Here is an 11768-nt window from a genome sequence, read left to right on the forward strand (position 1 = left end):
AATATTATAAAGTACAATAACATACTAGGTAACGCTTATATAATGTAATAGGTAGCGCTTATATTTACCTATTTTATAAGTAAACCGGTATATTTATACCGATAGCATTGCAAATTTACCTATTACATTATATTATATTGAAAGTGTCCATACTTTTTATAAAAAGGATCGATACTTCTTTTAAAGTTATGTAATTTATGTTTTAATTTTTTTTAATAATGTTTCATGTTTTCCACCTACAATATTAATTTAATAATTTCATTTGCACAAAATATTATTTGATTGTTTTGATATTTTATAAAATAATACTTAGAATTTTTAATTTAATAATAATATATATCGTAACGTAAAAAATAAATCATTAGACGCCTATAATTACTAAATTAATATCTTAAAACTCACTCAAAAGATAACCTTAAATTAATGTTTTCCACAGTGAAAAAAGTATGGACACTTTTATAAAAAGGATAGATACTTTACAATATAAGCACTACCTATTATATTATATAAACGCTACCTATTACATTATATAAGCGCTACCTATTACATCATATTTTTACCTATTATATTGAAAGTGTCCATACTTTTTATAAAAATGATCGATACTTCTTTTAAAGTTATGTAATTTATGTTTCAATTTTTTTTAATAGTTTTTCATGTTTTCCACCTACAATATTAATTTAATAATTTAATTTACGCAAAAAATTATTTGATTATTTGATATTTTATAAAATATTATTTAGAATTTAAATTTAACAATATTAACCAAATATAATAATAAATATGTTTTCCATAGTGAAATAAATATGGATACTTTTATAAAAATGATATATACTTTTTTTAAAGTTATGTAATTTATGTTTCAATTTTTTTTAATAGTGTTTCATATTTTCCACCTACAATATTAATTTAATAATTTCATTTACACATAAAATTATTTGATTGTTTTGATATTTTATAAAATATTATTTAGAATTTAAATTTAACAATATTAACCAAAGATAATAATAAATATATTTTCACAGTGAAATAAGTATGGACACTTTTATAAAAAGGATAGATATTTTACAATATAACATGTAAAAATATGACAAAACCAGATTCATTATGACAAAACCGGTAAAATTTACTTGATATGTTAAAAGTATGGACACTTTTATAAAAAGGATATATACTTACCGATAACCAAAGTTTACCGGTTACCAAAGTTTTTAATAGTTTTTCATATTTTCTACCTAAAACATTATTAATTGTCAACATAATAGGTACCGCTAAACCGAATTTATTAAATACATTTTAATGTATCCGATACTGCCGTATATTAACCGTATATTAACCCGTTTTTTCTGAGACAATCCCGGAGAGATAGTACTAATTATAACATGTGATCCAACTCATCCTCTTAATTCCCTACTCTAGTAAGACTTCACACATAATATAAAAGTTAATTAAGCTAATATTTTATATGGGTGGCTTTCACTAGCCATGATTACATCCCTAACAAGCACTGCAACCCTTTAGGATTTCTGCAATATTTTTTTTCTTCATAAAAAAAAACATGACTCTCACTGGCTTTCACTAAAAAGTACAAACAAACGAATAGTTAATGACTTTAGATTAAAGCACATTGTGTACATAACACTCATTAAAAGTATATTTTAAAGCCATCACCACACTTTTAATCCTGAATGAATTCTAATTTCACCTCACCCCAGAAACCAGCCTTTCTCCTTCATAATATAGATCATTACGAGAAGGAGAGACTTGGTGTCCTTAAACAACAACCTGTCAGCAACAGAAACCATGAAGTATTGCTAACTTGTTAGTGGCTGCTTGTGGTTCATAACTTTCATTGGGCTAAAATCTGAGATTTTCCAGGGTTTTGAGAAGATGGGTGTTATTACTCTTGGTGAAGTGAAACCTACGATATCAGGAAAGAGATCTTTTCGTCCAAGTTCAAGGCATGCCACTGAATGGTAATAACTTTCTTCTTCTTTGTTGCTGTTGTTTATGGGAAAACTAGCTTTGTTGCAGAGTGATTTTTAAGGTTATTTTCAGTATCCCAAAACATTTTCTGAAACCGGAGTAAAATGGTACAGATGTTTTATTTAATTTTGGAAAGTGATGTTTTCCAACTTGATTCTTCATTTCTGACACAACAAGAGTATATATATTGCTATGTATTATTTCCTAGTTTCCTAATTTATATAAAGGGTGCAATAATTTTTCCAATAACTGTTATCAGAAAAGTACATGGATTTCAGCCTTTTCTTATATCAATGGCTTCAGCTCATCTTAGCCCCCCCCCCCTCAAGTAAATTACAGAACCACTTTCTGATTGAATACAGTCATGTAGACTTTGACAGATTATAACCCCTTTTAGCCAAGATCTTGACCTCGGAAGTCTTCCGTCCGAAGTGACGGAACAATGAGGATCGGTTTCCGGACATGGGGATGTGTTCTTATCCTAAAAAATCAATAATACAACCTGATATATTCTCATAAGCTACCCTATCAACAGTTTTTATATTCTCTTAGAATGCAACAAAAACACACACAGCTATCAAATTAAGGGTCCCGTTTGGTTCCCAGCAATTCATATTCATGAATGTAAAATAGTTTAATTGTTTTTTCCACTTCCAAACTAAAACCAATTCTGCTGTGTATGCTTCTAGATTTTTTTAACCTTTTGATATGCAAACATGATCCTTATTGCATGCAGTGTTGTTTAAGCAACACCACTCATGCTATAATTATTTTCTTGTCAGTTTCCCTATCTGGGGTCCTCCATGTTTTTCTTTTTCCATTGACTGAGATGTTCAGTGAAACAATTACAATTGACTGAAGCAGTGTGGAATTTATTATTTCAAGCAACAATATGATGTCTAAACTATTTACACTAACAAGCATGTAGAATTTCATTCATCTTTCTTCCCCCTTTTTTAATTTTTAATTTTATAGTTTCTGTCTCTTTGCAGCATCCTTTTTAACCTAGTTATCAATCATGCAGGCCTATTTCTGATGTTTCCAGTGATCTCACCATTGAAGTAGGAGCATCAAGCTTTGCACTTCACAAGGTAAGCTGAAACTGTTTTGGCATTTCCTTAGCAGCCAATATGTATTTGAAAGATGTTTACCTTGTGACCAAAAAATTGTTGCACCATTGTGATAGAAGCTTTAGTCATGCGGTTGTAAATTTTCTTTTCAGTTCCCTCTTGTTTCTCGTAGTGGAAGAATCCGTAAATTGTTGATCAAAGCGAAGGATGCAGTGATTTCGCTTATGAATCTCTCTTCTATTCCTGGTGGACCAGAAGCATTTGAGCTAGCTGCAAAGTTCTGCTATGGAATAAATATCGAGATTACGTTGTCGAATGTTGCCATGTTAAGATGTGCATCTCATTACCTGGAAATGACAGAAGAGTTTGCGGAGAAGAATCTGGAAGCTCGGACAGAAGGGTATCTGAAAGACTTGGTACTCCCAAATATATCGAGCTCGATATCTGTTCTTCACCGTTGCGAAAACCTCTTGCCTGTATCTGAAGAGATCAACATGGTTAATAGGCTTATCAATGCAATTGCGAATAATGCATGCAAAGAGCAGCTCACTTCAGGCTTATTGAAACTTGATCACAACTTCCCATCAAAAGCAATGCCGAACATCGAACCAGAAACACCATCCGACTGGTGGGGAAAGTCTCTGGCGGTTCTTAATCTTGATTTCTTCCAACGAGTTTTAACGGCCGTGAAGTCGAAGGGTCTAAAACAGGATATGATCAGCAAAATTTTGATAAATTACACCCATAATTCTCTACAAGGTCTGGTCTTCAGGGATCATCACTTGATAAGGGGAAGCCTGTTGGACTTAGAGCTGCAAAAGAAACAAAGGGTAATTGTTGAAGCCATAGTTAGCTTACTGCCGACTCAATCAAGGAAGAGTTTGGTTCCCATGTCTTTTCTCTCCAGTTTACTGAAAACCGCAATAGCCTCATCGGTATCCACTTCTTGCAGATCGGATCTTGAGAGAAGGATAGGCCTGCAACTAGACCAGGCAATTCTTGAAGATATCCTAATACCATCCAATTCACATGGAACCAATCATACAACCTTGTATGATACAGAGTCAATTTTAAGGATCTTCTCCGTATTTTTGAACTTGGATGAGGATGATGATGAAGATAATCCCATGAGAGATGAAAGTGAAATGGCATACAATTTCGACAGCCCGGGATCTCCCAAACAAAGTTCAATCCTCAAAGTATCGAAGTTACTGGACACTTATATTGCAGAAGTTGCACTGGACACAAATTTGCTGCCAGCAAAATTCATAGCACTTGCAGAATTACTTCCCGACCATGCTCGCATCGTTAGCGATGGATTATACAGAGCTGTCGATATCTTCCTCAAGGTGAGGGTTTCACAAGAAAACACTAATTAGTTGTCCCATAACTATGTCATCTTTAGGCATTCTTAGAACCGTTTTCTGTTTTGCTTTTTACAGGTTCATCCAAACATAAAAGATTCTGAACGATACAGACTATGCCAAACCATAGATTGTCAGAAATTATCTCAAGAAGCTTGTAGTCATGCAGCACAAAATGAAAGGTTACCAGTGCAAATGGCTGTCCAAGTGCTATATTTTGAGCAAATCAGGCTTCGGAACGCAATGAACGGAGGACACAATCAGTTATTTTTTGGTGCAATCAACGGCCAGTTCCCTCAACGATCGAGCAGCGGTGCAGGGAGTGGAGCCATCTCGCCGAGAGACAACTATGCATCGGTTAGAAGAGAGAACCGAGAGCTGAAACTCGAAGTTGCAAGGATGAGAATGAGGCTAACAGACCTCGAAAAAGATCATGTGTCAATGAAACAAGAGTTGGTCAGGTCTCAGCCTGCTAACAAGATATTCAAATCATTCACCAAGAAATTAAGCAAGCTCAACTCTTTATTCAGGATCAACAATCTGAAGCCTATAGGGGGTAAACCAAATGCAGAATCTCGGTTCTTGTTCCACAGGCGAAGGCGTCACTCGATATCATAGTCAACTAGGTGTGGATAACAGAAAGAGGGTATAGTTTATTATATGTGCATGTAGTGTGGTATTTGTGGTCTAATTGCAGGGTTGATAGTAGCTATATATATATATATAATATTTTTTTCTTGAGTGTTGGATTCTGGGGTTGCCTTGTTCAGTGAGATCATTGCCTTGACATTTTTAAAAAGAGTCCCGAGAGAAGGGGCATTTCTCAATCAAAACTTGTGTAACTTAAATGTGCGACTGCGAGAATTTATATATGAATCCAAGTAGACAAAGGAACAGCTTTATGTCATTTTCTTTATTAACATTCTGAGTTCAAATTCACTTGAATCTCTATCTTTTAAGAATCTTTAAAAGTATTGATGTTAATTAAATTAATACTCAATCGAACATCTTTTAAGAATCAGTGTGCTTTTTAAGTTATTATATAGATCCAACAGATGAATTATATTGGAGTTGCAACTGCTTTTGTTACAGATATTTTATCTCAATCTTAATCTGGGAAAACAACAAGGAAGATGAACCGTTTGTATATGTTTGGAGCTATCAATTAGTAGCTTCGAAAGGCCAAGCTTGAATCAGAATGGTCATGAAAAGTACGAACTTGGTATGGTAGTTTCAATCTACAAGAACAGCTGCATATTGCTTTCGCCGGCAACCCCTTGTAGCAGTTGTATTCATCTGGCAAATTATCATCGGACGTCTTCATCAGGTTATGGCCCTCCACGTGAATCATCAAATAGTCTCGTTGCATACAAGGCAGAAGTAATATGAATATGGAACACAAGTACTTTCTCAACTGATCCCTGATGCCGGGCTGCAAATAAATAAAGACCATGACCATCTCTTCTTTCCTTTTGGCATGATAAAAACGAGTAGCAATCAACTGATCCCCTTGTCCATGCATTGAATTACATGCAAGCGTTAATGGCATAACCATGGATTCAAGCATTCAGCCTGATAGCACACTCTATGCTGTCGAAACATCCACAAGGAATACCCGATCAAGTATCAGAAACAGCAGCTCGCAATGTTTCCAAATCCAGGAACTCATGGCAGATACCTTGTAGGATCAAATTCAAAGCAGATAACCACATGATGGTACGAGCATTATTTCATTTATGCCGACTCCCGTTTAAAAAACATATGAACTACATAGCAAGATTTTCTCCCTGTATCGGGAAGAGCAAGCCAGTAACAGAAAAGAAACCATTTTGTCCATTTTTTTTGAGTTACAAAATCTTTCATCAGTATACACGAAAAATTCCACCAAAGGAAAATTGGTTAACTTTATTCAGAACTGAGAGCAAAGTCTACATAACAAGATAAACATCAAGCAGAACTTTTTACTTTTAACATTCTCTTCAAAGTTCCTTCTATCAATCGCACACTGAAAATAACACAGCCGCATGATGATTTTTTACCTGTGAATGTAATCTTTCAAAACCCCGTTTCTTTGTTCTACAATTGCATTCCTCCGCCAATTTTCGACGGCTCTACGAACAGTAGCGTTTGCCTCGCGAATTTCTTCAGCCTATAATTTGTGCTCCGTAATCCCCAGGGGTCCAGGTTGTAACACCTTGATTACGGTTTCCATTTCTTGCTCCAATTGCCTGAAAAAAATAAGAGAAAAAAGGAGACCAAAAAAAAGATTCAATCTTTTTCGAGACTGGGAATTCGGAAATCCTAAAAAAAAGGAATTCAAGGATGAAATTTGTAGTACCTGAAGAGCTTCGGAATGGGCAATATGTTGCCTAATTGAGAAAGTGAAGCTCGCATCTCATCCGTACCGTTTCCAATTCGAAAGAAGACTGAGAAAAATTGGGGGGGGGTGGATTTTTCAGCCTCCGCGAAGGAACAAGCAAACCTCCATATTTTAAACCGTATATGAAATGCAGCGTTTTATCAAACTAATTCGCTTTTAGATTTCTGTGTCAAATTATGTTTTTGATCCCTATAATATTCTCAATTTGTGATTTTCCTTCTACACTTAAGTTCGCATAATTTAGTCCCTAACCCTCAGTCCAAATAGTTTACACTTTCGCCATTAGAATCTGAAATTCTCTTTAAAGAAAATCAGTTGAAACTTATATTATTGAAAATTATTGAATGATACAGGTTGGAGTGGACTTGAACCCCTAATTTTAAAAAAAGTTTATGAAGTTAGAAGTTTTTTAACTTTTGAAAAAAAATCAATTAAGTCCTTGATTTCCTTTTACATTCAATTAAACTTTTATACTTCAAAATTTCACCAATTCACCACTTTTGATCAATTAATTCCTTGTCTTCTATTCAGTGGAACTAGCTGATGATCTACATAGGGGCTATAACCTGATGAAGACTTGCAATGAGATTATGCTCTATGAATATAACTAAAAATATATTTACTAAACACCTTTTGGTGGTGTTTAGACTTTCATATTTTTATCAATTACTGCTTATTTAGGCCAATTTAATCATTGTGCTGATGTGCATAGCAGGTTTTAGCCAGATTAGATGACAAGAAGCATCAATTTAGTAGTCTATATTGCCTATTACATTGTCTGCTCACTCTAAAGCTCACTGTGCTGTTTCTTCTACTGTATTTTATGTGCTAAATGTTCCCTGGTCATAGTGAAAATACAATGCCATATCAAGGCTCAAGCCACAAAATGCAGTACACAAAGCAGATATACCTTTATTTAAGCATATGCAAGTAAAAATACAAGTTAGTACAAGGTAAATACTATAACATATAACCCTGGTCAGCCCCAAAAATAGCGTACAACGGTACAAGGACTCTCTGCAAAAGTATGTAGACAGACTGACACATGCAAAATCCAAAAGGGAAACCCAGATATACCAAAACCATTTATCACTTTATTTGAGTTAATAGGAGTATGCTTTATCTTTCAAATCCATATAGCTCCAGCCCTTATGAGCAATGGGGCAACCTGGTTCCTGAGCTGGAGGGACATGACTTGGTTAGCTCCTCCAATGAGCTGCTGGCCTATGAAAACAGCTGGTACACTGGGATTGCACCCCATCTGTTGCAGTTCCCTCTCAACTTGTTGCCCGTTCGGAACCTCATCGAGCTCGTAAACTGTCGGGTTCGCCCCGAAGCCACTGATGAGAGTCTTGATGGTGTGGCTCATGCAACAAGTGGTCCGGCTGAAGATTACCATTGGCCTGTCTGCAACCATACTTGCGATCACATCCATTGCTATATGCAGCAGAGAAGCGTTTTTGGGTATCTAATTTGAGACCTGTATGAAGCTTCTTTGCAAACTTTAAAACTGCTTAGGCTTGATGAAGAACTAGCCACCTTGGAAGCCTATTTATACTGTCCACGAACAGTGTTGAGAAGGAATAAAATCATCCAAAAGATCTTCCCTCATATGCCCCTTGATGATTAAATTGATAAAGACTTTGACATCTCCTTGCATTTAGTAGTCAGTACTAACATTGCACAACAGTATGAAAATACATTAAATATTGACAATATATATATTTTTTATTTTAGATGACTGCAGTATCCTTAACATGCAAAATGCATGCAAAGAGAGCAAAGTGTTTCCGTATTCTATTCTTATTCAATCTTTATTTATCTTTTTGCGGCATCTCTCTGATGAAGTGGAAAAAGAAGTTGGGTTTATCCAATGATTCGCATAAATTCCAAACAGAGAAAGCAAAGGGAAAAGGGGTGGAAACGGAGATAAAAGATCAGATGCTTACTATAAAAGCTACAAACGTAATGACCGTACAAAGAAGCAAGAAGAAGATGCCTTCACATGGCACCTCATTGTTAGTGCACTCAACTATTGGAAATGCCTACAACCACTGGAAATCACCGTATGATTTGGATTGAAATTATGGAGAAGTCTAGACTTAACCTAAAAAAAGAACAACTTCAATGTAAACACGAATCTTAGTTTATAAAATGGCGGGCTCATGACTAGATAATGATTCTTTAACATATCTTTTGCCATTCATCTGCAGTTTGACTAATGCAAATAAGGGACTCCAATAGGTAAGTTCATTAAATCATTGTGTTGATACTCCACAATATTTATCAAATGGTTTATTAACAAATGAAATTACTACTTTTATTAGTCCTTTGACTAACCATTCAAGAATGAGGTTTATTGGGCTTTAATTCATCTTCTCATCATCATGATCATGTATCTGATGTGAGATAGCTTATGTTTATCATCATATTTCTCTGCATAGTTGTTTGGTGTTAAATAATTTATTAGGTCAGAATATATTCTCATGTTAGAACAACTGGATCCATCATGATCACTTTGTCCCTGGAACCCTTTCAATCTCACCACCAATTTGAATCACACTCACAGTTATGGTGCATCTGCTTATCTTCTTTGTCTGTTGATAGCATCAAAACCAATTCACTTTTTCCAAATATAAAACGTGTCATAAGTGTGTGCAGTGTATATATATAATATTTATAGCATTTGAGCACGTACAGCCAAACCTGGCTCGAGATAAAGCGAAAGGCCGGGGTCAATTAATACATATCTTTTATATATATGTATATATTTGCATGAAGAGCTGCCATGCATTCTGCACCTGCATGGATTGATCTATATGCTACTAGTAATATCTACAAGAGAATATTATTCGAAAGATATCGACTTTTTTCCTTTTCCTAAAGCACACTAGAAAATATTTCCATCACAAATGTATAATATTCTTGATTTGCATGAACGAGAGAGAGTGACAATGAAGATAACAAGTACATACGGATATTGTGAAGAAACTGACAGTGTGGGAATGTCAACTCTGGTGGATTCGCCTGTACATATAGCAGTACTTTGAGCCACTAAAACAAAGAACAACGACGAAAGATAAGCAACAATGCGAAGTCGGCTCCTGGCATCTCAGCGACTGGGATTTTATTATCGTTCTTTTAAAAATATTTCCAAGCAAAACAAATCAGTAAGATTTTGGAGAATATTTGTTTATGAAGAAGATTTTCCATATACGAAGATACAAAAGAAAATGGCATTTTACAGTTGTCGAAGAAAATGAAAGTTATCTGCAAATATTAAAATGAATCATCGTCTAGAACTGGAAGCTTGAATATTGTATAGTCACTTTCCCTGAGGAGGCTGTCTGCAACAGCTAGCAGCATATATGGAGCAATTGTTTTCTTCGTTAGCTTCGACCACATGCTCACCATTCCATGTTTCTTAGCTTCATGCTCGACGTGAAAGTTGATGGACACAGCAGGATTAAAGTATTTATGCGCTGATTCATATTGTTTAAGATTATATGATATAAATCATATAATTTCAGATTTTAATTATAAACTTATAACGTTTGATTCATGAATATCACGGGTAAAGTTTAACATAATTTGTAATCTCATGCCATCCCATCACATATATAATTCAAGATTACATGACATAATCTAAAATTTTGTACCAATTTATCTTTTAATTTTATTATTTTAATTAATTTAATAATTTTCATCAAATAAAAGCCATCTAATTAAAATAATCTTTATGATAAAATAAAAATATAAATTTAAACCGCGCGTCATCAAACCATTTGAAAAATAATCGAGGCAGGATTAGAGTAGCTAGTGCAGCCAACCACACAACTTCTTATTGTTAATGCCGTCATTGATCTGCAACTATGTCCCCCGGCCCCTTTTTTTTCTTATTAGTATAAGGTAAATGTGAAATAATATATGTTTTAAAGATTCTAAATCATTTGACAATAAATGTTCAAACTTCGTATTCAAACTCGAGACCTCTAGAGATAACTACTACTCTTTCAACTATTGAGATCGCTTGATTCGCGTCTAAGTATGTTGTACTTGGACGTTTTATGATCTTAGCATTAACATCTTCAACAAACACAAAATGTCCAATGATTTTGTGTCAAAGTTGCATGATTAGTTTTGTTCAGTTTTCGAAGTGGTGTTATGAGGTGTATTTATCAGTTGTATGATTAGATTTTATGGAATTAAATTTAAGGTCATCCCTGATTTTATCGGTTCATGCTGCCATTACATTGTCTGCTCACTCTAAAGCATATTGTACTGTTTATATTTTATGTGCTAAGTGTTCCCAGGTCAAAGTGAAACTATAATGCAAGTAAAGGTTAAAGCAAATATACCTTTATTTAAGCATAGAAAGGTTAGTACAATGAAAGTACTAGTATAATATATAACCCTGTTCAGCCCCAAAATGGTGTACAAGGACTCTAAACAAAATTATGTAGACAGACGACAGTGACACAAACACAGAGAACAAAGACATTTATCAATTTATTTGTGTTAATGGAAGTTTATCTTTCAAATCCATATAGCTCCAGCCCTTATGAGCAATGGGGCAAGCTGGTTCCTGAGTTGGAGGGACATGATTTGGTTAGCTCCTCCAATGAGCTGCTGGCCTACAAAAACAGCTGGAACACTGGGATTGCACCCCATCTGTTGCAGTGCCCTTTCGACTTGTTTCCCGTTTGGAATCTTGTCGAGCTCGTAAACTGTTGGGTTCGCCCCGAAGTCACCGATGAGAGTCTTGATGGTGTGGCTCATGCAACAAGTGGACCGGCTGAAGATTACCATTGGCCTGTCTGCAACCATACTTGCGACCACATCCATTGCTATATGCAGCGGAGAAGCGTTTTTGGTAATTAATTTGAGAGCTGTATGAAGCTTGTTTGGAAACTTTAAAACTGCTTTTAACAGTGATAGATTTCTAATTTTTTTAATGACTTGGCGTTT

The 11768-nt window shown here is 34.9% G+C and overlaps 3 protein-coding genes and 1 long non-coding RNA gene across 4 annotated transcripts; 1 reads left to right on the plus strand and 3 right to left on the minus strand.

Annotated features, from left to right (window-relative positions):
• Positions 1–1758: 1758 nt before the first annotated feature.
• Positions 1759–5207, plus strand: LOC120173700 (BTB/POZ domain-containing protein At1g03010-like). The gene is made up of 4 exons (XM_039180788.1): positions 1759–1976; positions 3011–3077; positions 3209–4405; positions 4499–5207. Exons 1-4 carry the CDS (start codon positions 1891–1893, stop codon positions 5036–5038), a joined length of 1890 nt encoding a protein of 629 aa, XP_039036719.1. The 5' UTR covers positions 1759–1890; the 3' UTR covers positions 5039–5207.
• A 1099-nt stretch (positions 5208–6306) lies between these two features.
• Positions 6307–6891, minus strand: LOC120173615. Its single transcript, XR_005521087.1, has 2 exons — positions 6759–6891; positions 6307–6648 (listed from the first exon to the last, which is right to left on the minus strand). It is a non-coding gene; the product is annotated as an uncharacterized LOC120173615 (long non-coding RNA).
• Positions 6892–7716: 825 nt separating this feature from the next.
• Positions 7717–8413, minus strand: LOC120173674 (monothiol glutaredoxin-S1-like). The gene has a single exon (XM_039180761.1). The coding sequence runs from the start codon at positions 8233–8235 to the stop codon at positions 7927–7929; it is 309 nt and encodes a 102-aa protein (XP_039036692.1). The 5' UTR covers positions 8236–8413; the 3' UTR covers positions 7717–7926.
• A 2805-nt stretch (positions 8414–11218) lies between these two features.
• On the minus strand, positions 11219–11719 carry LOC120173664 (monothiol glutaredoxin-S6-like). The gene has a single exon (XM_039180756.1). It carries the CDS (start codon positions 11643–11645, stop codon positions 11337–11339), a length of 309 nt encoding a protein of 102 aa, XP_039036687.1. The 5' UTR covers positions 11646–11719; the 3' UTR covers positions 11219–11336.
• Between the last annotated feature and the right edge of the window lie 49 nt (positions 11720–11768).

The sequence above is a fragment of the Hibiscus syriacus genome, unplaced genomic scaffold (genome assembly GCF_006381635.1).
Source record: "Hibiscus syriacus cultivar Baekdansim isolate YM2019G1 unplaced genomic scaffold, ASM638163v2 tig00111983_pilon, whole genome shotgun sequence".
NCBI lineage: Eukaryota > Viridiplantae > Streptophyta > Magnoliopsida > Malvales > Malvaceae > Hibiscus > Hibiscus syriacus.

Bases quoted from the DNA above. Each gene is read 5' to 3' on its own strand.
- LOC120173700 (XM_039180788.1), top strand. From the start codon at position 1,891: ATGGGTGTTATTACTCTTGGTGAAGTGAAACCTACGATATCAGGAAAG. The intron at 1,977-3,010 runs GTAATAACTTTC...TCAATCATGCAG, and splicing joins TCAAGGCATGCCACTGAATG to GCCTATTTCTGATGTTTCCA. The intron at 4,406-4,498 runs GTGAGGGTTTCA...TGCTTTTTACAG, and splicing joins CTGTCGATATCTTCCTCAAG to GTTCATCCAAACATAAAAGA.
- LOC120173674 (XM_039180761.1), bottom strand. From the start codon at position 8,235: ATGGATGTGATCGCAAGTATGGTTGCAGACAGGCCAATGGTAATCTTC.
- LOC120173664 (XM_039180756.1), bottom strand. From the start codon at position 11,645: ATGGATGTGGTCGCAAGTATGGTTGCAGACAGGCCAATGGTAATCTTC.